Genomic DNA, 25,129 nt, shown 5'->3' with positions numbered 1-25,129 from the left:
GGAGGCTGAGGCAGGAGAATGGCGTGAACCCGGGAGGTGGAGCTTGTAGTGAGCCGAGATTGCGCCACTGCACTCCAGCCTGGGCGACAGAGCGAGACTCCGTCTCAAAAAAAAAAAAAAAAAAAAAAAAAAGGAGCTGGGCATGGTGGCTTATGCCTGTAATCCCAGCACTTTGGGAGGCTGAGTCGGGTGCTCAGGAGTTCAAGACCAGCCTGACCAAAATGGTGAAACCCTGTCTCTACTAAAAATACAAAATTTGGGATGGGTGCCGTAGCACATGCCTGTAATTCCAGCACTTTGGGAGGCCGAGGCGGGCAGATCATGAGGTCAGGAGATCGAGACCATCCTGGCTAACACGGTGAAACCCCATCTCTAATAAAAATACAAAAAAAAATTAGCTGGGCGTGGTGGCGGGCACCTGTAGTCCCAGCTACTTCGGAGGCTGAGGCAGGAGAGTGGCGTGAATCTGGAAGGCGGAGTTTGCAGTAAGCCGAGATCACACCACTGCACTCCAGCCTGGGAGAGAGACCAAGACTCTGTCTCAAAAAAAAAAAAATTAAATACAAACTTTTAGCCAGGCCCGGTGGCAGGCACCTGTTATCCCAGCTACTCGGGAGGCTGAGGCAAGAGAATTGCTTGAACCTGGGTGGCAGGGGTTGCAGTGAGCCGAGATCACACCACTGCACTCCAGCCTGGGCAATAGAGTGACACTCCATCTCAAAAAAAGGGAAAAAAGAAAAAAACCTGTCATTATTATTATTATTATTATTATTATTATTATTACGGGCATGAGCCACTGTGCTAAGCCTGTCTCTGTTTTCACAGACACATCTCTACCTACTCAGCCAGGGGATCCTTCTTCACATCCATGGTCTCCTTCGTTGCCTTACTCCTCATAGACTTTACTTGTTTTTTTGTGTGTGTATGAAATTCTGGAATCTATACAAGGCATATTGTTGAGTGTATGCTTGAAACTAGAAATCAGAGGCCATTTAATTTAAGAGATATAAAACTGCTTTCACCTCAGGCCACCACCCTGCTGCTTTTTTGGATCTCGTTCATTCTTGTCCCTTGCCTGTATTGTAATTTGCATATTTAAGCTTTGTTCAATATTTTACCATTTGCTAAATTAGTTCCACCTTCCTCCAAGCTCAAGATTTGGTCTATCCTAGTGGAATTATATTCCCACAGATGTGCATGCACGAAGTTCACTCCTACATGCCCATTACTTCCTGCCCTCCACCCTTGCCCTTCCTTTCCTGGCCTTGTCTCCCATGATACGTTGATCTGGATGCAAATACCAGCCTATCGACTTTGTAATAGTGAACACCCCAATTTCCCCATGAGCCCGTCCCCTCCAACACTACTCTCACTGAGTAAGTCAAGACCTTATTCATCCACTGGACAAAATTATAGGAGGCTGCCTAAATCACTGCGTGCAGGGCATGATGACTCAGCTCATGATCCATGAGGGATGGCTTTAGCATCAGCGTCAGCAGCGCAGCTCAGCCCTTGTGTCCCAGCTCAGGCCTTTTATCCCCCCTGTAGTATTTCATTCTGTTCTCCTTGTATTTTTTGTGACTGGTTGTTTTCTGTACTTTCTTGGTGGACTATTGTGCTTAGAAACATGTCGTGGGATCCTTCAGGCCCAGGATCAAGTTTGTCCCTCACTTACTGTATGTGCAAATTGGGGTCATATACATGAACACTGTGGGCCTGCTGTACTTATTTGAGACTTATTTGAGAAATAATGTTAATTTTTCTCCAGATTTTTTGTTTGTTTGTTTTTTGAGATGGAGTTTCGCTCTTGTTGCCCAGGCTGGACTGCAGTGGTGCAATCTCGGCTCACTGCAACCTCCACCCGCAGGTTCAAGCGATTCTCCTGCCTGAGGCTCCAAAGTAGCTGGGATTACAGGCATGCGCCAACACACCCAGCTAATTTTGTATTTGAAGTAGAGACGGGGTTTTCCATGTTAGTCAGACTGCTCTCGAACTCCCGACCTCAGGTGATCCGCCTGCTTAGGTCTTCCAAAGTGTTGGGATTAAAGCATGAGCCACGGTTCCCAGCTGCCTACAGGTTTTTAAACAAGTTAGTGCTATTAGATGGCTTCACACATTGCAGCTTTTCTACGACAGGCTGTAAACTGCCTTTGTGTAATAAGAGTTGTCAGCCTTCAGCGATGCTGATGATGACATGCTCCGTTTCCTGTCTCCATCATTTCAGTGTCCTGTCAGAAACAGCTTAGACTGGCTGGCCACGGTGGCTCACACCTCTAATCCCAGCACTTTGGGAGGCTGAGGTAGGTAGATTGCTTGAGGTCAGGAGTTTGAGACCAGTCAGTTCAACATGGTGAATCCTCGAATCTACTGAACACAAAAAAATGGATGGCTGGGTGCAGTGGCTCAAGCCTGTAATCCCAGTACTTTGGGAGGCCAAGAGAGGCAGATCACCTGAGGTCAGGAGTTCGAGACCAGCCTGGCCAACATGGTAAAACCCCATCTCTACTACAAATACAAAAATCAGCTGGGTGTGATGGCACATGCCTGAAATCCCAGCTACATGGGAGGCTGGGACAGGAGAATCATTTGAACCCAGGAGGTGGAGGTTTCAGTGAGCCAAGATCAGGCCATTGCACTCTAGCCTGGGCAACAAGAGTGAAACTCTTTCTCAAAAATAAATAAAGAAAAAAATAATAAAAATAAGGCCAGGTGAGGTGGCTCATGCCTGTGATCACAGCACTTTGGGAGGCCAAGGCGGGCAGATCACAAGGTCAGGAGATCAAGACCATCCTGGCTGGCATGGTGAAACTCTATCTCTACTAAAAATACAGAAACAAAATTAGCCGGGCATGGTGGCAGGCGCCTGTGATCCCTGCTACTCGGGAGGCTGAGGCAGGAGAATGGCGTGAACCCAGGAGGTGGAGCTTGCAGTCAGCCGAGATCGTGCCACAGCACTCCAGCCTGGGTGACGGGGAGACTCCGTATCAAATAAATAAATAAATAAATAAATAAAAATAAAAACAAATGCACTGGTTCTATTCATGAGTAGTCAACACCCATGACCAAATTCTCTCAAGGCCTCATCTGTAGGAACATCCTGTTGGAGAATAAGAAATCCAAACATGGCTTTTGTCCGATAAGAACATTCAAACCAGGGAGTCTGCATCTTTTTTTTAATGTTTTTATTGTACAATTTGTTTTGAACTATGTTTTCTCTGATCCCAGTTTATCAATTTTCCCAGTACACATTCTATGTTTTATATCTTATGCATAGTGAACTAGATAACTAAGGGAAATGCGTGGATATAGAATTGCTGTATTGCCTGGCTGCTATTTAACTGTAGTTGTGACATCATAATTGAGCCCTCTGACACTGTTAGTCAATTCTTTTTTTCTTTTTTGAGAGAAAGTCTCTTCCTGTTACCCAGGCTGGAGTGCAATTGCATGATCTTGGCTCAGCGCAACTTCTGCCTCCCGGGTTCAAATGACACTCCACTCGTTAATGTCACAAAGTGCCACCAGGTGCAGTGCCTCATGCCTGTAATCCTAGGACTTTGGGAGGTTGAGACGGGTGGATCGCTTGAGGTCAGGAGTTCGAGACCAGCCTGGCCTACATGGTGAAACCTTATCTCTACTAAAAATGCAATAAGTAGCCGTGCATGGTGGAGTGTGCCTGTAATCCCAGCTACTCAGGAGGCTGAGGCAGGAGAATCACTTGAACTCAGGAGGCGGAGGTTGCATTTAGGTGAGATCGTGCCATTGCACTCCAGCCTGGGTGACAGAGCAAGATTCTGTCTCAAAAAAATAAAAATACATAAAATTTAAAAAATCACAAAGTGCCTGTTTTGCATGGATATACATGATATTCCTTGGTGGATTATCCTGTCTCCTTTCTTTCTGAAAAGCCAGGTATTACAGTAGCCAGTCTTTTCTGAGTCCGACGCATCCTGCCTGACACGTTTGCTCGCACTCACCCATGCCTTCTGTCAGTCCCTCTTATCTTCACTTAAATTCCATCTTCTAGGCCGGGCATGGTGGCTCACACCTGTTATTCCAGCACTTTGGGAGGTCGAGGCAGGCAGATCACTTGAGGTCAGGAATTAGAAACCAGCCCAGCCAACATGGTGAAACCCCGTCACTACTGAAAATACAAAAGCATTAGCCAGGCATGGTGGCATGTCCTGTAATCCCAGCTACTCAGGAGGCTGAGGCAGGAGAACTGCTTGAACCTGGGAGATGGAGGTCACAGTGAGCCAAGATTGCACCACTGCACTCCAGCCTGGGTGACAGAGCAAGGCTCCGTACCAAAAAACAAAAAACAACAAAAACACACACACACACATAAAGTGCAATAAAATTTAGTTTCCTAATATCAATTTAAAAAAACAGTTTACCTGTAAATAATTAGGAAGACTAACCTTTTGGCATCATTGTCCCTTCTTATGGAGTGATAAAGTAACCTTCCTTGAAGTGTATCAATCCACAGCCAATCTACTTGCTGCACCCTATGTACTGGTCTTGAATGGAAAATGTGATTCTGCTAAAGCTTCTCTGTCTTTCCCTGTGTGCGAAACCTTAACGTCTCTACTTGGGAACACGGGCCCCCTTCATTTGGAGTTGATGTTCCCAGGTGGCTATCCTCAAGCTTTGTGTTCCAATGAACTCTATAATTAATCATGTATTCTAAATTTTATTATGTACTGCTGACGTCAGTTTCTGTCGGTTGTAGCAGCCTCACTAGAGAGGGCACCTGTCGCCATGTTGTGAAACTCACACTTGTCAAAAAGACGTGGGTTAATGTATTTCCCCTCCTTCTGCATGAAGCTAACTAGCTGACACAGATGGCCACCTCCATTACCAAGTAGAGCCAGGATGAACTATGTGTGACCAAGGCTGTTGTCAACTAATCTTCCCTGAGTACTGATTAGTGTTTATCTTGAAAACATGCACTTAATGGGTTGTGTAGAACAGTGAAGTTTCTCTCTTTTCATCCTCTCAGCTCTTTGCCTCTATTTCCCAACACATTCTGCTGTAAGGCTTATTTATTGATAAAATGGTTTTTATTTCTTCCTGTTTTGTCATGAAGATGATTTCTCATTTCGGGGAAGATTTTTTCGTTTTCAGTTGTATTTTCTCAACATTTAAAAAGCAAAGTACAGAGTATTTCCTGGGCCAGGCACAGCGGCTCACGCCTGTAATCCCAGCACTTTGGGAGGCCAAGGCAGGCGGATCACTTGAAGTCAGGAGTTCCAGACCAGCCTGTCCAACATGGCGAAATCCTGTCTCTACCGAAAATACAAAAATTAGCCGGGCATGGTGGCGCGTGCTTGTAATGCCAGCTACTCCGGAGGCTGAGGCAGAAGAATCGCTTCAACCCAGGAGGCAGAGGCTGCAGTGAGACGAGATGTCACCACTGTACTCCAGTCTGGGCGACAGAGAAATAGCCTCAAAAAAAAAAAAAAAAAAAAAAAAGAAAAAGAAAAGAAAAGAAAAAATGTAAATAAAAAGGAGAAAGTAATAGATCTCTTTTACAAATGTGCTGGGACAACTAACTGGATATCCATATGGAAAAGAGTAATGTTGTATCCCTATCTCGCTCAAGCAGATTTTTTTTTTTTTTTTTTGAGACGGAGTCTGTCTCTGTCGCCCAGGCTGGAGTGCAGTGGCTCGATCTCGGCCCACTGCAAGCTCTATCTCCCGGGTTCAAAAGCCTGAGAACATGGCCTGGGAGGAGGCTGAGACTCACAGGTCCCGCTCCGGCCCCGCCCTCTACCAGTTCTAAAGGGCAAGGTCTCTCCGCTTCGCGCCCCGCCCACACCTCACCCAGGCCTGGCTCACCTCCTCGTTGGCTCCACCTAGGCCTGGTTTCTGTCCTGCGCGCGCAGATTCGCGCAGACCAGGAAGCGGATCCCCTGGAATGACGGTCGCGCTGCGGCGGTGAGTTTTGCTCTGTGTGGTATTGTCTGCGCTCCCCAGGTCCCCGGCACTTCTGTACCTGGGATGTGGGGTCCCCACAGACCTGGAAATTCTTACCTTTCTTCCTTCACTCAGAGCGAATGGAGATGTTCTCCTGGGAGTCCGGAAAACCCTTCTTTTTAGGTTTAAAGTCGCCCTGAGGCTGGTCACGTCTCCGGTCTTTCTGCCATAGGGCAAGGTATACACTTCCTATCGCGTAGTTTTCCTGCTCAAAACCTTTTTTTGACTCCTTCCGCTCTGCGCTTTTTAAAGTCCTCACCCTAGAGGTGTATCCCCACCCTGCGCGCCTCCCAGCCTCGTCCTCCTGGGTTCCTGGAGCACAGCGCCGCGACCCCCGTCCCGGGGAGGCCGCGTTCTCTGTCTGGTCCTGGGATACTGCGGATCCCACCCTTGTCCGAAGGCGTCGTGACCCCCACCTCCCTCCTCCTCTTGCTGGGCCCTGGTGCTCCCCAGGTCTCCCCTCCGCAGTTACCGCTTCCCCTGAGCCTGCATTGGAGAGGTGCCCGGGGCCTGTCCTGTGACACGGGGTGTTCTTGTCTGCCCAGCTCCAGCACTTGGAAAATGCCCTCCTCCGAGATGCAGGCGTCTTACTCCAAACCCTCGTGTGATTGTGTGGACCAAAGGGATCAGGAGACAGAGAGAGGGACTGAGAGAGCAGTAGAAAACCTGAGACAGAGAAAAGAAGAATGAGAAGGACCCATAACACATGGCAAAGTAGAGGATGGTGAGGGATTTGCCAAGAGACAGCAAAAGTGATAAAGCAAAAGATAAGAAAGCAGGAGGAGAAAAGCAACTGGAGAAATGTAGAGAAAAGCTAGATGTACAGAGAGATGAAGGACAGACAGCAAGATACGGAGAGAGGCAGAAATGTGAAGGCTCATCAGAGTGAGGACGAGGAGGAGAGATGTGGAGTCAGGGCAAACAGAGCAGAGTGGTGCTGGTGGCAAGGAGAACAGAGGGAGAACCACAGCAGGGAGGACACCTGGGGATCTGGGGTGCCAGATTGGGTCCAGGGGATTATAACAGAGAAGAGAGAATTTAACAGGGAGAGCAGAGGAGGCACAGAGATGGGAGAAGAGGTGGAAATCTATGGAGATTGAGGACGATCTAAAGATTGGGGAGAAGGAGCAACAAGAGGTTAAATAAGTTGCAAGGATGGAGCCGGGCTAATTTTTGTATTTTTAGTAGAGATACGGTTTCACCATGTTGGCCAGGTTGGTCTCAAACTCCTGACCTCAGGTAATCCACCCACCTCCACCTCCCAAAGTGCTGGAATTACAGGTGTGAACCATGGCAGCTGTCCACCCATGTATTCTTGATTGAAAAAATTTGCTTATGTCTTAGTTCTACAGCTGACCCTGTTTCCCTGTTTTCAAGGTCAAGAGCTGTGTGTTTACACTTCTGCATTTTATAAATGTTACTGTGATTTTCTTGTAAGAAAGAATTCAGTATTGGGAGTCAATTTCATCAGAACTTTTCAAAAGAATTTTCTTTCACCCAGGTATGTGAAAAATGCTTCTCTAATTATAAGGATGGGATGATAAGACCAACCCATCCCATTAGCCCTTCCAGGCCCCCATGTAAGAATTCAGGCACACCTTCTCACTCATCTCAGACCTTCTCAGGGTAACTTCGTGAAAATGTTTCCAGCTGTGAGCCCCAATGAGCCTCCCCTGCAACTTGGAGATGAGGGGCTAGACCAGAAAAGCTCAACCTGAGTGACCCTGGCTGCTGAAATGATTGGCAAAATAGAAGCGGTGTCTGGGTGTGGCTTTTTTTCTGGGAGAGGAGAGTGCCCAGTTGTAATTAGAGTTTTCAGTGGGATGCAGTACCCCAAAAATGAAAAAAAAAAAAGCAGAAGAATGGAAGAAACACAGCGGTAGACTCAGAAACAGAGACCATCTTCGGAGGACTTTGTCTGTATTAGAATATCACAGCTACGTCTGAAGCAGGTCATGTCAGTCCCTGGCAGGGAACCCTCCACCTGCTTCCCGTGTCCCCCAGGACAAAAGCCCAACTCTTCACTTTGGCTCCACAGCCCTGTGTTCAGGGCCCCTACCATTGTCCAGCCTCCTCCTGGGAGCTTGCCCTCATCTGACTCCCTCTGCCCCAGTCACATTTGCTTTTCTCTTTTTTCAAACATCAAAATCCTTCCTGTCTCAGGTCATTGTCCCTGCTCTTATTCTGTGTTTCTAAATGAAGATGGCACTGTCCCTTTCTCCTTCAGGTCTAGGTTCAGAGATGTCTCCCATGTCCTCCCACCCCCATCTGAAGTTCCCTCTGCCCATCGGTGTCTATCACATTACTCAAGTTTTCTTATCTCTGTGTCAGTCCCATCAGAAATGCACCTTTTTTTTTTTTTTCCCCAAACAGACTCTCACTCTGTCCTCCGGGCTGTGAGTGTAGTCTTGTGATCTTGGCTCACTGCAACCTGTATCTCCTGAGTTCAAGTGATTCTTGTGCCTCAGCCTCCCAAGTAGCTGAGATTACAGGTGTGTGCCACCACACCCTGCTAATTTTTGTATTTGTATTTTATTTTTGAGTCTTACTCTGTCACCCAGGCAGGAGTGCAGTGGCACGATCTTGGGTCACTGCAACCTCCACCTTCCAGGTTCAAGCAATTCTACCTCAGCCTCCCGAGTAGCTGGGATTACAGATGCCCATCAAGCCTGGCTACTTTTTGTATTTTTGGTAGAGACAGGGTTTCACCATGTTGCCCAGGCTGGTCTCGAACTCCTGACCTCAAGTAACCCACCCACCTTGGCCTTTCAGAGTGTTGGTATTACAGGCATGAGCCACTGAGCCCAGCCCAATTTTTGTATTTTTAGTAGAGAGAGGGTTTCTCCATGTTGGCCAGGCTGGTCTTGAACTTCTGAGCTCAAGTGATCCTTCCACCTCAGCTTCCTAAGTAGCTGGGACCACAGACACACAGATGCGCACCATGATATCTGGCTAAGTTTTTGTATTTATGGTAGAGATCTCCTGAATGGGAGCTCATTCCAGCCCAGGTCCCCACTGCTGCAGCTTGTGTGGGGGCTTCTCCAGGAAGAGAGCAGGAGTTTTCCTGTAGGAATTTTTTGTTCCTGGTGCAGTAGGCAGCATAGGGGATCATATTTCCTCAGGGTGAGGTCTCCTTTGTATGTGTCGTTGTGTTACAGGGAGGGGATGTTGATTCTGAGCAATAAACAACATATTTTTAACATTCAGGATTGACTTCTAAAGACTCTTGTTACGTGAGAAAGAAACCCGGAAGAGGAAGAGGAGAGCAAAGGAGTCAGGGATGGCTCTTCCTCAGGTGAGATGATATTCTCTGTGGATTGTTCTGTCTCCTTCCTTTCAGATACCCTGGGCCTTGGAGTTGGGAATCTTCTCTGAGTCTGAAGTGTCCTGCCTGAGATGTTTGCTCCTACTCACCCATGCCTTTGCTCAGTTAGTTTCATCTCGCTTAGATTCCGTCTCTCGTGACCCAGTAACATGAACTTGAGAAGAGGCTGCACTGGGCATGCCCCTGGGAAGGGCTCACACCCAGACGTGGATGGAGATGGGGTGAGGGTCCTGTGGTGTCAGCACTGTTGGGCAGCAGGGATTGTTCAGGGGCCACATCTGGATGCTCTGTCAGCTCTCTGTGGACCAGGATTAGAGCAGCTGCCAATGGGTGTCACGTATTAATGTGCACAAAGTACGTGGTAAATTCTAGAAAAGGAGACCAATAATAGGAAATCTTTTCTGCCTGACATTATAGTACATTTTTAGGTAATTGAGTGAGTTACTGTGTTTCTGACTCCAAAAATCTTACTAATTAGAATGGAAAGTGCATACATAGACATGAATAGTACATTAATGATTCCTTCATTGTTATTATTATCTTTTTTGAAGTGGAGTTTCACTCTTGTTGTCCAGGCTGCAGTGCAATGGTGTGATCTCAGCTCACCGCAACCTCCGCCTCCTGGGTTCAAGCGATTCTCCTGCCTCAGCCTCCCGAGTAGCTGGCATTACAAGCATGCACCACCATGCTCAGCTAACTTTGTATTTTTAGTAGAGATGGGGTGTCTCCATGTTGGTCAGGCTGGTCTCAAACTCCCGACCTCAGGTGATCCGCCCACTTTTGCCTCTTTAAGTGCTGGGATTACAAGCTTGAGCCACTGTGCCTGGCCTATTCCTTCATTATTTTAAGAATATGAAATCCATGTAAGTAATAGCAGGAGATTCGTTCAACCATTCTTAGCACATTGAGCTCACGGAGACTGTGGTATTAATCTGTGGAGAGCTTGTGAAACGTGTTTTTGGTAAAAATGGTTGCAATTTTTCTCAAATATTGGAGAGCACTGCTTTTTTATCCAAGAAGATAAAGCCGTATTCTCATTCCACGTATTATTATTATTATTATTATTATTTTCTGAAACGGAGTCTTGCTTTGTTGCCCAGGCTACAGTGCAGTGGCATGATCTCAGCTTACTACAAACTCTGCCTCCCAGGTTAAAGTGATTCTCCTGTCTCAGCCCACCTAGTAGCTGGGATTATAGGTGCATGCCACCATCCCCGACTAATTTTTTTTTTTTTGAGATGAAGTTTTCACTCTGTCACCCAGGCTGGAGTGCTGTGGCATGATCTTGGCTCACTGCAAGCCATGCCTCCTGGGTTCATGCCATTCCCCTGGCTCAGCCTCCCGAGTAGCTGGGAATACAGGTGAGTGCCACCGCGCCCAGGTAATTTTTTGGTATTTTCAGTAGCGATGGGGTTTCACCTTTTTAGCCAGGATGTTTTCCATTTCCTAACCTCGTGATCTGCCCACCTCAGCCTCCCAACGCATTGAAATTACAGGTGTGAGCCACCTCGCCTAGCTTTTTCTTTCTTTTTGAGACAAAGTCTCGGTTGCCCAGGCTGGAGTGCAATGGTGTGATCTCGAATCACTGCAGCCTCTGCCTCCCAGGTTCAAGCAATTCTCCTGTTTTAGCCTCCCAAGTAGCTGGGATTATAGTCACGTGCCATCACCTGTGGCTAATTTTTTTTGTATTTTTAGGAGAGACGGTGTTTCACCATTTTGGCCATGCTGGTCTTGAACTCCTGACCTGAGGTGATCTACCTGCTTCAGCCCCACAGAATGCTGGGATTACGGACAGGAGCCACCATGCCCAGCCCCACCAATTGTTATTAAATATATATTGTTATATTTAAACATCACATGATGTATATATTTGTTTAGTGGTAACGCTCCAAGCAAAGCTGCAGCTTAGACCCTTGGCCATAAAGCATCTCCTTTCCCTCCTCCACCCTCCTTCCAGCCTCCCTGGGTTGCCGCTACTGTCAGTTCTGTGCCAGGTGTCAGAGCAAGTCTTGTACACGTGTATTTCTGCGTTATGAGGCTTTAGAAGAAATTCTGTAGTAACTTAAAAAATATTTTTTCTTTTTTTTAAAGTCCAAAGAATTTTTATTTTCAAAACAACTTTATTCATGACACATATTAAAAAAAATTCCCACCCCTGGAAATGAGCTAAAAAAAAAAGCAACAAAATCCATCTCCCACCTCCCTGTTCCCACTTCCTCCCATTCCCTCCAAATAAAAGGGAAAAAAGGCAAAGGAAAACAAAACAAAACAAAAAACTGAAAAACAGAAACACCCCTAAACCCCCCAAAACAAGGTAGTGCATTTCCCCAGGGGAAGGGGAATTTACAGTGGAGCTGCTGGGAGTGGAACGGAGATCTTCTGGCTACAGAAACCTGTAAAGAAAGACACTCAACACAGAAAAAGAAACACAAAAGGAAACAAAATAGATCACTAGGCAATCTGAAGGGGCAGGGAGCCAGAGAAGAGGGTTGGGGTGGGTGGTAGACCTGGAGGGACAGGAGCAGGCAGGAGGGGACTGTGAAAGGCGAGAAGAAGACGGAGGGAAGGTAACAAGCAGAACAGTTTGGTGTCCTTCCAGAGCCCTGGGTAAAAAAAAAAAACAAAACTCCTACCACCCATGCCCACCTACCCTTAAGCAGCCCCTAAGGGGGTGAAGTAGGGCAGGGAAACATGGGGAGCAGCTTGCACTGTTGAGACGTGCCCATGGTGAATCCCCAGAGTGAATAAGTCGCCCCCTGCCCCACTCCATGGGCCTTCCCCTGCTCCCCAAAACAGGTCCCTCCTCAGCAGTTTGTTATGGGATTCTCCCTCCTTCCAGTGTATCTTTTTTAAAAAATATATATATATTTTTTTCCATCAAGGTCATCTTCTGTTTTTGTTTTTTTTTTTTTTAATTTTTTTTTTCTCCTTCTTTCCTCTTTTTCTCGTCTCTCTCCTCCTAATACACATTTTTTTTTAGTACGGGGAATACCATGATGTCGCTCTAGCCCGGCCCCTGTAGGACCCCGGGGCCTGCTGTTAAAACCACTGTAGAATAGAGAGCGGGAACTGCTGTAGTTGGTCTGGGCGTGGTAGGGGGCTCGTGGAAAACCCCGGTCTGTTGTGCTGATGCCTGGTCTGTTGGTTCGTTTTGGTATCACCTTGATTTGCCTTCCTCTAAATAGGGACTCATCCAAGGCCAAGGAAGTCCTCGTTGACTCTTTGAGGACTCTATATATGCAAACCCTTTGGAATGGCCACTAAATTTGTCACAGAGCATGGTAACATGGTTGACTGAACCACAGCCATGAAAGCGAGCTTCCAGCTCTTCTGCTGTTGCACCGTAGTCCACATTGCCAGCATTGATGGAACGGGCATCAGCCTCCATCTTCTCCTCAATGGACCTGATCACTGGAGGTGATCTCGTTGCCTGGAGGTGGACTCATATTCATCTGCTTCTCTACGTCGTTCTGTAGCTCCTTTAGCTTCTCAGCTTCTTCCTCCATCTCCCTGACCACAGCTTTGATAGCTTCCAGCACCGGGTCCTCAATGGCACCGTCCCCCGGGTCACCCTCGACCAGTCCCGGCTCCTCCCCCTCCTCTTGGCTGCCGGTGGCTCCTGATCGAGGCCCAGGGCCTGGAGCTCCGGGGCATGGGCCGCGGGGCTGGAGCGGCTCCTCTTCGGGCTCGGGCTCCAACAGCAGCTCCTCAGGCTCCAGTTCCTCAGATTCCAGGCGGTTCCCATCATCCCCTGCGCCCCCCGGGGCACCCTCCCCGGCCTCCCCACCGACCCCGGGCACAAGATGGCGCCGCTGCCCCGGCCCGGAGCGCTGACCACCTGCAGCCCCAGTGCTACTGCCACCACCGCCGCCGCTGCCGCCATCGCCATCACCGCTCAGACTGGGCTCCTTTTTTTTGCTCTGTCACCCAGGCTGCAGTGAAGTGGCATGATCTCAGCTCACTGCAAACTCCGCCTCCCGGGTTAAAGCATTTTGCTGCCTCAGCCTCTTGAGTAGCTGAGATTACAGGCAGCCAACACCACGTCTGGCCATTTTTGTATTTTTAGTAGAGAAGGGCTTTCATTTTCTTGGCCATGCTGGTCTTGAACTCTTCACCTGGTTATTCACCCGCCTTGACCTCTTAAAGTGCTGGGATTACAGGCGTGAGCCACAGCGCCAGGCCCATAATAGTTATTTTTTCTGCTCCTCTCCTTCCTCCCACCCTCCATCCTCAAGTAGACCCCAGTGTCTATTGTTTTCTTCTTTGTGTTCCAGTAAATATTTTAGTTTGATATTTGATTTTGCTAGTTGTGAATTTACATGTTGTCATGTTAGTAACCATGGCTAGCTTGCTCTTTGACATCTGCGTTGGAAATTGGCTGAATGACAACACGTGTGTCCTTTGCGATTTTTCCCTGTATAAAGGGTGCCATAGTGGCTGCCTCTGTGCACACCCGCATTACTACAGATATCTGAAGATTCCTCCAGGTCAGTTAAAGGAGTGATTTCTTCTTCTAGGATGGAGCATTTCCTGTTTTCTTAGATTTGACAAGATTCCCCCCTGCCCCCAACTGCCAAAGTGTCCTTTTCCAGCAAGATGAGATTCCTCTTCAGTTAAACAAAACTTGCTACTTTTTATATTTTTTAAAACTTCATATATGTACATACATATCCCCACACACGCACACATACATACATACAAATACATATATACACACATATGTATATATTTAGAAAATCTTTTATGCTTTGAAAATCTAGGACAAATGACAACCCTTTGTATTAACATCTAGTGTTTTGTGAGTCTCTAGGTTTTATTATTTTGTGAAAATATGGAAACACAATTGATTTTTGTACTTTGAATAATTTTGTTTTCATGTATTTTATTTTATTTTGAGACGGGGTCTCGCTTTGTTGCCCAGGCATGAGTGCCCTGGTGGGATCGCAGCTCACTACAACCTCCACCCTTGGGGTCAAGCCATCCTCCCTCCTTAGCCGTACAAGTAGCTGGGACCACAGGTGCCTGCCACCACATCCAGCTAATGTTGTTTTTTTTGTTTTTTGTTTTTTTAATTTTTTTTTTTGAGACGGACTTTCTGTTGCCCAGGCTGGAGTGCAGTGACATGATCTGGGATCACTGCAACCTCTGCCTCCCAGGATCAAGCGATTCTCCTGCCTCAGCCTCGTGCGTAGCTGGGATTACAGACATGTGTCACTGTGCCCAGCCTATCTTTTACTGTGGACGTTGTCATCTTTTAAGACATCAGTCGTGCTCTCTCTCATCTAGATAATGAATGTCACTTGGTGTGTCTATAAAAGTTTCAAACATTTTTATAACAGGAATCCAACATCGATTTTTTTTATTTCTTAAATTTTTCACAAACTTAAGAATTTCATACTGAAAGTGTGTTTTGACCTCTTCAAAAAGCACAATAAAGACATCATGTGGTGAAAAATCCCTCACTCAGATTTATGAGAACATTCACTACAACTAAATCCATGCTTTCCCCTCTCTCTCGTCATTTTCTGTAAAGATAAGATCTCCTCCCGTAACAATTTGGTTAAAATGTGTTTTCATTTCAGGGTCTATTGACATTCAGGGATGTGGCCATAGATTTCTCTCAGGAGGAGTGGAAATGCCTGGACCCTGCTCAGAGGACTTTATACCGGGACGTGATGCTGGAGAATTATAGGAACCTCGTCTCCCTGGGTGAGGATAACTTCCCTCCTGGGGATGTGCCCTTGCGTATCTTTGTATTTTCTCTTGTTGCCTCTTGGGAGCCACATCCTTACTTGACTAACATGGAAGCTGTATTGATTTTGAAATGAGAAGCTTCATGATGTAGCATCTGGACTTTCACTGTCCCCTTTGTTTAGAGGTTCTGCATTCTTCATGATAGCTCAGTGGAGCTTCCAGAAATAAAGTAGGCATAAAACCTTATGGCAGCCTGGTTGTGGTGGCTCACGCCTGTCATCCCAGCACCTTGGGAGGCCAAGGCGTGTGGATCACTACGGGTGAGGAGTTCAAAACCAGCATGGCCAACATGCGGAAACCCTGTCTGTACTAAAAATACAAAAATTAGCTGGGCGTGGTGGTGCATACGTGTAATCCCAGCTCCTAGATAGGCTGAGGAAAGAGAATCCCTTGAACCCAGGAGACCAAGGTTTGCAGTGAGCTGAGAACACACCACTGCACTCCAGCCCGGGCAACAGAGCAAGACTGTCTCAAAAAACAAAGACAAATCAAACCTTATGGCAGACTTTAAAGATATCCAGTTTCCTGTTTGCTTCTCCTGTGCTTTCGATTCTGTAGTTCTTGGAAGAGAGCTCGATGTCCACATATTACATGTTACAGTGCTCCCCACGCATTCAGGAGGCAGTCAGTGGAGGAATTAGTGAAATATTTTCCTAGATCCATCTGTAATGTCTTCTTTCCTACAGAAACATAGGGCTGGGACTCTAGAAAAGCTCCAGCACTTCATGGTCCTTTCTTTTTATAAGCAGGAGTCTCTTTCTGACCTGCTGTCTCCATGTTGGAGCAAGGGAAAGAGCCCTGGACTGTGGAGAGTGAAGTGAAAATAACAAAAAAATCCAAATGGGTGGGAATATTTGAAGTGGAATCTCCACCTTCAAATAGTGTGTGGGGAAACTCTCTGCAAGTGGGAGAATTCTGTGGCAAAAGAAAAGTTTAAATCCTCACAACTCTGAAAGGACATCTTTCTTTGCCCCCACTTATCTCTCTGCTCTTTCTTTCTATTCTTTCTTTCTCTCTTTTTTTATGACAGAGTCTCACTCTGTTGCCCAGGCTACAGTGCAGTGGTACGATCTTGGCTAACTGCAGCCTCTGCCTCCTGGGCTCAAAGGATTCTTGTGGCCCAGATTCCTGAGTAGCCGGAACTGCAGGCACTCACCACCATGCCCAGCTAATTTTTGTGTTTTTAGTAGAGACAGTGTTTCACCATGTTGGCCAGGCTGGTTTCAAACTTCTGATTTCAAGTAATCCACCTGCCTCAGATTCCCAAAACACTGGAATTGCAGGCATGAGCTGCCATGCCTAACCATTGTTATTAGTTTAAGTAGTTTTGTCTTGTAGTTCTTTAGATATTTGGGCAGAGGTTATTGTTGCAGGTATGCTAAACATATTAAAGTTATAGCATAATAAAGAAACTTAAAATTACTACAACCTGGACATGTGCAGTGGCTAACACCTGTAATCCCAGCACTTTGGGAGGCTGAGGTGGGCAGATCATCTGAAGTCAGGAGTTCAAAACCAGCCTGGCTAACATGTTCAAACTTTGCCTCTACTAAAATTACAAAAATTAGCCAGGCGCCATGGTGAGTGGCTGTAATCCAAGCTACTCAGGAGGCTGAGGCAGAAGAGCCACTTGAATCTGGAAGGCAGAGGTTGTAGTGAGCTGAGATCGCACCATTGCACTCCAGCATGGGAGACAGAGTGAAACTCTGTTTCAAAAAAAGAAAAAAAAAATTCCATAACCTGCACAAATGACTTCTTCTTCTCCATTAGAACTTTTTTAATTTATGTCAGAATTATTTCTGTGTATGTTGCATTTTTGTTAATGTATATATACAGTGTTTTTTATGCCTTTTATTTTAAATAATATGAAAAAAAGTTTAGTTATGAAGAAAAGGTATACATATGCCAGTTTCTGTATCTGTCCTTTTATTAATTAATTACTTTATGTATTTATGAGACAGAGTTTTGCTCTTGTCACCCAGGCTGAAGTACAATGCTGCGATCTCAGCTCACTGCAACCTCTGCCTCTCCGGTACACCCGATTCTCCTGCCTCAGGCCCCTGAGTAGCTGGGATTACAGATATGGGCCACCATGCCCATCTAATTTTATATTTTTAGTAGAGACTGTTTCTTTTTGTTGGCCAGGCTGGACTCGAACTCCCAACCTCAGGTGATCTGCCTGGCTCGTCCTCCCAAAGTGTTGGGATTACAGGCATGAACCACCATGCCTGGCCTATCTGTTTTTTTATATACCTTTACTGGAGAACTTTATTTATTTATTTATTTATTATTATTTTTGAGATGGAGTCTCACTCTGTCACCCAGGCTGGAGTGCAGTGGTGTGATCTCGGCTCACTGCAACCTCTGCCTTCTGAGTTCAAGCAATTCTCCTTCCTCAGCCTCCCGAGTAGCTGCAACTACAAGTGTGCACCACTCTACCCAGCTAAGTTTTGTATTTTTAGTAGAGATGGGGTTCCAGCCGGGCGCGGTGGCTCACGCTTGTAATCCCAGCACTTTGGGAGGCCGAGGCGGGTGGATCACGAGGTCAGGAGATCAAGACTATGGTGAAACCCCGTCTCTACTAAAAATACAAAAAATTAGCCGGGTGTGGTGGCGGGCGCCTGTAGTCCCAGCTACTCGGAGAGGCTGAGGCAGGAGAATGGCGTGACTCTGGGAGGCAGAGCTTGCAGTGAGCCGAGATCGCGCCACTGCACTCCAGCCTGGGTGCCTGGATGACACAGCGAGACTCCGTCTCAAAAAAAAAAAAAAAAAGGCCAGGCGCGGTGGCTCACTCGGGTAATCCCAGCACTTTGGGAGGCCGAGGCAGGCGGATCACCTGAGGTCGGGAGTTCGAGACCAGCCTGACCAACATGGAGAAACACCGTCTCTACTAAAAAAGAATACAAAATTAGCCAGGCGTGGTGGCACATGCCTATAATCCCAGCTACTAGGGAGGCTGAGGCAGGAGAATCACTTGAACCTAGGAGGCAGAGGTTGCGGTGAGCTGAGATTGTGCCATTGCACTCCAGCCTGGGCAACAAGAGTGAAACTCTGTCTCAAAAAAAAAAAAAAAGTAGAGATGGGGTTCCACCATGTTGGTTTGCCAGGATGGTCTCGATCTCCTGACCTGGTGATCTGCCAGCCTCAGCCTCCCAAAGTGCTGGGATTACTGGCGTGGACCACCACACCTGGCCTGAAGAACTTTATATAGGCTTGTGGGTTGGAGTTACTCTTTAGCCTTCTTTCATTCCTTTTTTTTTTTTTCTTTGAGACAGAGTTTCGGTCTGTCACCCAGGCTAAAGTGCAGTGGTGTCACCTCAGCTCACTGCAACCTCCACTTCCCAGGTTCAAGCAATTCTCCTGCCTCAGCCTTCCAAGTAGCTGGGACTACAGGTGAGTGCCAACACCGCGGGCTAATTTTTTGTATTTTTTTAGTAGAGACGGAATTTCAGCTTGTTAGCCAGAATAGTCTCAATCTCCTGACCTGCTGATCCTCCTGCCTCAGCCTCCCAAAATGCTGGGATTACTGGCATGAGCCACCACACCTGGCCTGTCTCAAGTTTTTTAAAGCATGTTAGTGCTATTAGATGGCTTCAAGTATTGCAAGTTTTACAGTACAGACTCTTAACTTGCTTTGTTTAATAAGATTTGTCAGCCTTCAGTGATGTTGATGATGAGATGCTCTTTTTCCTGTCTCTGTCATTTCACTGTCCTGTTAGAAATAGCTTAGACTGGCCGGCCGCGATGGCTCACGCCTGTAATCCCAGCACTTTGGGAGGCTGAGGCAGGCGGATCACGAGGTCAGGAGATCGAGACCATCCTGGCTAACATGGTGAAACCCCGTCTCTACTAAAAATACAAAAAATTAGCCGGGCATGTTGGCAGGCGCCTGTAGTTCCAACTACTCGGGAGGCTGAGACAGGAGAATGGCATGAACCTGGGAGGTGGAGCTTGCAGTGAGCCGAGATCGCGCCACTGCACTCCAGCCTGGGCGACAGAGCCAGACTCCGTCTCGAAAAAAAAAAAAAAAAAAAAAAGAAATAGCTTAGACTGGCCAGCTGTGGTGTCTCACCTTTCTAATCCCAGCACTTTCAGAGACCAAGGTGGTTAGATCACTTGAGGTCAGGAGTTTGAGACCAGTCTGGCCAACATGGTGAAACCTTGAATGTACTAAATGCCAAAAATGGGCCAGGCACAGTGGCTCACACCTGTAATCCCAGCACTTTGGGAGGCTGCGATGGGTTGATCACTTGAGGTTAGGAGTTTGAGAAAAGCCTGGCCAATATGGTGAAACCACATCTCTACTAAAAATGCAAAAATTAGCTGTGCATGGTGGCGTGCACCTGTAATCCCAGCTACTTGGGAGGTTGAGGCAGGAGAATCGCTTGAACCCGGGAGGTGGAGGTTGCAGTGGGCCAAGATCATGCTATTGCACTCCAGACTGGGCAACAGAGTAACACTGGGCTGAAGAGGGAGAATCATTTGAGGTAGGAGAATCCTGCCACTACACTCCAGCCTGGGTGACAGAGCGTGACTCCATCTCAAAAACAAACAAAAAAGGAAATTGCTTAAACTGGGAGGCTTAAGACAAAGACATTTATTTCTTATGGATTTGGAAAGTGGGAAATCCAAGAGCAAGGTGCCAGCCAAATTGGTTCCTGGTGAGAGCCTTCTTCATGGTTTAGCCCAGCCATCTTCCTGCCATGTCCTAATACAGTGGAAAGAAGAACAGGCAATGAGCTCTTTAATGTCCCTTTATAAATGCACTAGTCCTATTCATGAGTAGCCAACACCCATGACTAAATTCTCTCAAGGTCTGCATCTGCAGGAACATCCTATTAGAGAATACCACATCTACCAAAGCTTATTTGAGTAGCTATTTATCTTATTTTATTTTTTTGAGATGGAGTCTCATCCTGTTGCCTAGGCTGGAATGCAGTGGCATGATCTCAGCTCACTGCAACCTTCACCTCCTGGGTACAAATGTTTTCTGCCTCACACTACCAAGTACCTGGGATTATAGGCACCCTCCACCACACCCAGCTAATTTTTGTGTATTTTTAGTAGAGATGGGGTTTCACCATGTTGTCCAGGCTAGTCTTGAACTCCTGATTTACCTGCCTCAGCCTACCAAAGTGCTGGGATTACAGGCATGTGCCACCACACCCGGCTGTTAGTCAATTCTCATTCCTTATAATGCTGTATATTTTCTTGACCTCATATATCAGAAGGTAGTGATCTTAACATCTATTTCAGTTCTTATGTTGTGTGCTGGTGGTAAGTACAAATTGTGATTTTTTTCTTAAGAGGGAATTGTTTAGAATTCTTCAGTCAGTATAAATCTACTTGTTATTTTCTTGCTTGTTTTACCATGGGTTGCAATATTTCTTTTTTTTTTTTTTTTTTTTGAGACGGAGTTTCTTCATATTGATCTTCTCTATGACTTTATATGTGGAGTTTTCAGTATTTTTGTATTTTTGTGAGTTATGTCAATTTATATGATCCCCCCTCGTAATGCTGGATAACTGACCACCGCATTTTTTTTTTTTTTTTTTTTTTTTTTTGTATGCATATAACTGACACTCCCTTCGATAATGTCACAAAGTACCAAAGGGTGCAGTGGCTCATGCCTGTAATCCCAGTCTTGGGAGGCTGAGACGTGTGGATCACCTGAGGTCAGGAGTTCCAGACCAGCCTGGCCAACAGGTTTCACCAAACCCCATCTCTACTAAAAATACAAAAATTAGCTGGGGACAATGGTGCGTGCCTGCAGTCCCAGGTGCTCAGAACCTAAGGAAGAGACTCACATGAACCCCAAGGCAGAGGTTGCATTGAGCCAAGATCATACCATTACCCTCCAGCCTGGGTGACAGAGTGAGACTCTATCTCAAAAAAATAAAAATACATAAAATTTTTTAAAAAGTTGGATGGGCGTGGTGGCTCACGCCTGTAAACCCAGCACTTTGGGAGGCTGAGGCAGGGGGATCACAAGGTCAGGAGATCCAGACCATCCTGGCTAACACAGTGAAACCCTGTCTCTATTAAAAATACAAAAAAGTTAGCCGGGCATGGCGGTGTGTGCCTGTAGTCCAAGCTGCTGGGGAGGCTGAGGCAGGAGAACGGCGTGAACCCGGGAGGTAGAGCTTGCAATGAGCCAAGATCATGCCACTGCACTTCAGCCTGGGCAACAGAGTGAGATTTCATCGCAAAAAAAAAAAAAAAAAAGTCACAACATGCCTGTTCCACATGGATATAGGTAATTTTGTAACAGTTATTCAGAAAAATATTGTATTAACATTTTCTTTTTCTTGAGATGGAGTCTCACTCTGTCATCCAGGGTGGAGTGCAGTGGTGCGATCTCAACTCACCACAATCTTTGCCTCCCGAGTTCATGCAATTATCCCCTCTCAGCCTCCCAAGTAGCTGGGATTACAGGCACCTGTGACCACGCCGGCTACTTTTTGTATTTTCAGTACAGACGGGGTTTCGCCACATTGGCCAGGCTGGTCAAACTCCTGACCTAAGGTGATCTGTCTGCCTTGGCCTCTAGAAGTACTGGGACTACAGGCATGGGCCACCATGCCCTGCCTTTTTTTTTTGAGATGGAGGCTCATTTTGTCACCTGGGCTGGAGTGCAGTGGTGTAATATTGGCCCACTGCAACCTTTGCCTTTTGGCTTAACGCAATTCTTGTGACATAGCCTTCGGAATAGCTGCAAGTACAGGCACGGGCCACCATACCTGGGTAATTGTTGTAATCTTTTGTTATCTTGTCAGTGCTATGATTGTTTGACAATACAGAATTTCCATTGATTTTGGTTATCCTTACAACAGCTTGTTGTGGATTCTTTACCAATACAGTATATTGTGTGGTTCTTTAGCATTTATTTATATACCCTAAATACACTGTAAATATGAAGAATATATATTTTTCTCTTTTTTTGATGTGATAGTGATGTGTTTTTTGCAAACTGTGATACACTTTAGAGTCACAGTGGAAAAACACTCCTTACTTTAGGCTCACACATGTTTGTGCCCTGTCAGTGTTTTGTCATGATACAGGAAATAGACTTTCATAGAATTGATTTGAAAGACATGTAATTGCCCTTTATTTATTAAAGAATCTTACTCCTTTTGTGTTCCTAAACTTTGAAGATCATGTTTGGGAAGTTTAAAATAAGTATTGTTTTTTGTGTCATATTTACATATTTCAGTATTATATACCATCTGTACTTAATTGGAAACATATTGGTATTTATATTTTGTAGATACCTCTTCCAAATGCATGATGAAGATATTCTTCTCAACAGGGCAAGGCAATACAGAAGTGTTCCACATGGGGACATTGCAAACACAAGCAAGTCATCACATTGGAGATTTTTCCTTCCAGAAAATTGAGAAAGACATTCATGGCTTCAAGTTTCAATGGAAAGATGAAACAAATGGCCATGCAGCACCCATGATGGAAATCAAAGAGTTGACGGGTAATACAGACCGACATGATCAAAGTCATGCTGGAAAGAAGCCTATTAAAGATCAGCTTGGATCAAGCTTTCATTCACATCTGCCTGAACTCCACATATTTCAGCCTGAAAGGAAAATTGGTAATCAAGTTGAGAAGTCTATCAACAATGCTTCCTCAGTTTCAACATCCCAAAGAATTTCTTGTAGGCCCAAAACCCGTATTTCTAGTAAGTGTGGAAATAATTCCCTCCATTCTTCATTACTCACACAAAAACGGAATGTACATATGAGAGAAAAATCTTTCCAATGTATTGAGAGTGGCAAATCCTTTAATTGTATCTCGCTTTTAAAAAAACATCAGATAACCCACTTAGAAGAGAAACAATGTAAATGTGATATATGTGGCAAGGTCTTTAATCAGAAGCGATACCTTGCATGCCATCGTAGATGTCACACTGGTGAGAAACCTTACAAGTGTAATGAGTGTGGCAAGACCTTTGCTCACAATACATCCGTCTTCATTCACAAGGCACTTCATACTGGAGAAAAACCTTATGAATGTGAAAAATGTGACAAAGTTTTCAGTCACAAATCACACCTTGAAACACATAAGATAATTTATACTGGAGAGAAGCCATACAAATGTAAGGTTTGTGACAAGGCTTTTGCATGTAATTCATACCTAGCAAAACATACAATAATTCACACTGGAGAGAAACCTTACAAGTGTAATGAATGTGGCAAGGTTTTTAATCGACTGTCAACCCTTGCACGCCATCGTAGACTTCATACTGGAGAGAAACCTTATGAATGTGAAGAATGTGACAAAGTTTTCAGTCGCAAATCACACCTTGAAAGACATAAGAGGATTCATGCTGGAGAGAAACCTTACAAATGTAAGGTTTGTGACAAGGCTTTTGCATATAGTTCATACCTGGTAAAACATAGTATAATTCACACTGGAGAGAAACCTTACCAGTGTAATGAGTGTGGCAAGGTTTTTAATCAACAGTCAACTCTTGCACGCCATCATAGACTTCATACTGCAGAGAAACCATACAAATGTGAAGAATGTGACAAAGTTTTCAGGTGCAAATCACACCTTGAAAGACATAGGAGGATTCATACTGGAGAGAAACCATACAAATGTAAGGTTTGTGACAAGGCTTTCCGGAGTGATTCATGCCTTACAGAACATCAGAGAGTTCATACTGGAGAGAAACCTTACACATGTAATGAATGTGGCAAGGTTTTTACTACAAAAGCAAACCTTGCATGTCATCATAAACTTCATACTGCAGAGAAACCGTACAAATGTGAAGAATGTGAGAAAGTTTTCAGTCGCAAATCACACATGGAAAGACATAGGAGGATTCATACTGGAGAGAAACCGTACAAATGTAAGGTTTGTGAAAAGGCTTTCCGGAGGGATTCACACCTGGCACAACATCAGAGAGTTCATACTGGAGAGAAACCTTACAAGTGTAATGAGTGTGGCAAGACCTTCCGTCAGACATCATCGCTTATAATCCATCGTAGGCTTCATACTGGAGAGAAACCTTACAAGTGTAATGAGTGTGGCAAGACCTTCAGTCAGATGTCATCCCTTGTATACCATCATAGGCTTCATAGTGGAGAGAAACCTTACAAGTGTAATGAATGTGGCAAGGTTTTTAATCAACAAGCACACCTTGCACAGCATCAGAGAGTTCATACTGGAGAGAAACCTTACAAGTGTAATGAGTGTGGCAAGACCTTCAGTCAGATGTCAAACCTTGTATACCATCATAGACTTCATAGTGGAGAGAAACCTTAAAAGTGTAATGAGTGTGGCAACACCTTCCATCACAATTCAACCCTTGTAAGTAATAAAGCCATTCATACTGGAGAAACTTTACAAGTGTAATGAATGTGGCAAGGTTTTTAATCAAAAAACAACCCTTGCACATCATCATAGAACTCATACTGGAGAGAAACTTTACAAACAGGAAGAATGTGACAAAGTTTTCAGTTGCAAATCAAACCTTGAAACACATAAGAAAATGCATACTGAAGAGAAACCATACGGATATAAGGTTTGTGACAAGATTTTTGAATATAATTCATACCTGGCAAAACATACTAGAATTCAAACTGGAGAGAAACCTTACAAATGTAATGAGTGTGGCAACACGTTTGGTCAAAATTCACACCTTGTAATTCATTTTTTTTTTTTTTGGAGACAGAGTTTCGCTCTTGTTGCCCAGGCTGGAGTGCAATGGCACGATCTCGGCTCACCGCAACCTCCGCCTCCCAGGTTCAAGCAATTCTCCTACCTCAGCCTCCCGAATAGCTGGGATTACAGGCATGTACCACCATGCCTGGCTAATTTTGTATTTTTAGTAGAGACGGGGTTTCTCCATGTTGAGGCTGGTCTCGAACTCCTGACCTCAGGTGATCCCACCTCGGCCTCCCAAAGTGCTGGGATTACAGGCGTGAGCCACTGCGCCCAGCCCACACCTTGTAATTCAAAAGGCAATTCGTACTGGAGAGAAACCTTACAAGTGTAATGAATGTGGCATTGTTTTTAATCAACAATCACACCTTGCAAGTCATCATAGTCTTCATACTG

The 25,129-nt window shown here is 45.5% G+C and overlaps 1 protein-coding gene and 1 pseudogene across 9 annotated transcripts in view; one reads left to right on the top strand and one right to left on the bottom strand.

Moving 5' to 3' along the window:
• The window catches only part of LOC100600281 (zinc finger protein 28), a 43,746-nt gene extending 18,997 nt beyond the window's left edge, over window positions 1–24,749 (top strand). For 2 of the 9 annotated variants that reach the window (XM_030821227.1, XM_030821225.1), the window contains exons 3-6: window positions 9,184–9,271; window positions 14,884–15,010; window positions 18,331–18,448; window positions 22,323–24,749. In XM_030821227.1, coding sequence (XP_030677087.1) covers window positions 22,340–24,334 — 1,995 coding nt within the window. In that variant the 5' untranslated portion in view covers window positions 9,184–9,271; window positions 14,884–15,010; window positions 18,331–18,448; window positions 22,323–22,339 and the 3' untranslated portion in view covers window positions 24,335–24,749. Of the gene's footprint in view, window positions 1–5,863; window positions 5,938–6,923; window positions 7,354–8,896; window positions 9,272–14,883; window positions 15,011–18,330; window positions 18,449–22,322 lie in introns of those variants that run through there. The other 7 variants (XM_030821230.1, XM_030821231.1, XM_030821232.1 and 4 more) reach the window with 7 other exon arrangements.
• Window positions 12,219–13,184, bottom strand: LOC100581384 (annotated as a pseudogene).
• Window positions 24,750–25,129: the final 380 nt, after the last annotated feature.

Source organism: Nomascus leucogenys, chromosome 10, assembly GCF_006542625.1.
Source record: "Nomascus leucogenys isolate Asia chromosome 10, Asia_NLE_v1, whole genome shotgun sequence".
In the NCBI taxonomy this organism is placed as follows: domain Eukaryota; kingdom Metazoa; phylum Chordata; class Mammalia; order Primates; family Hylobatidae; genus Nomascus; species Nomascus leucogenys.
The sequence above is the reverse complement of the archived record's forward strand: the minus strand, read 5'-3'. Positions and strand labels throughout refer to the sequence as shown.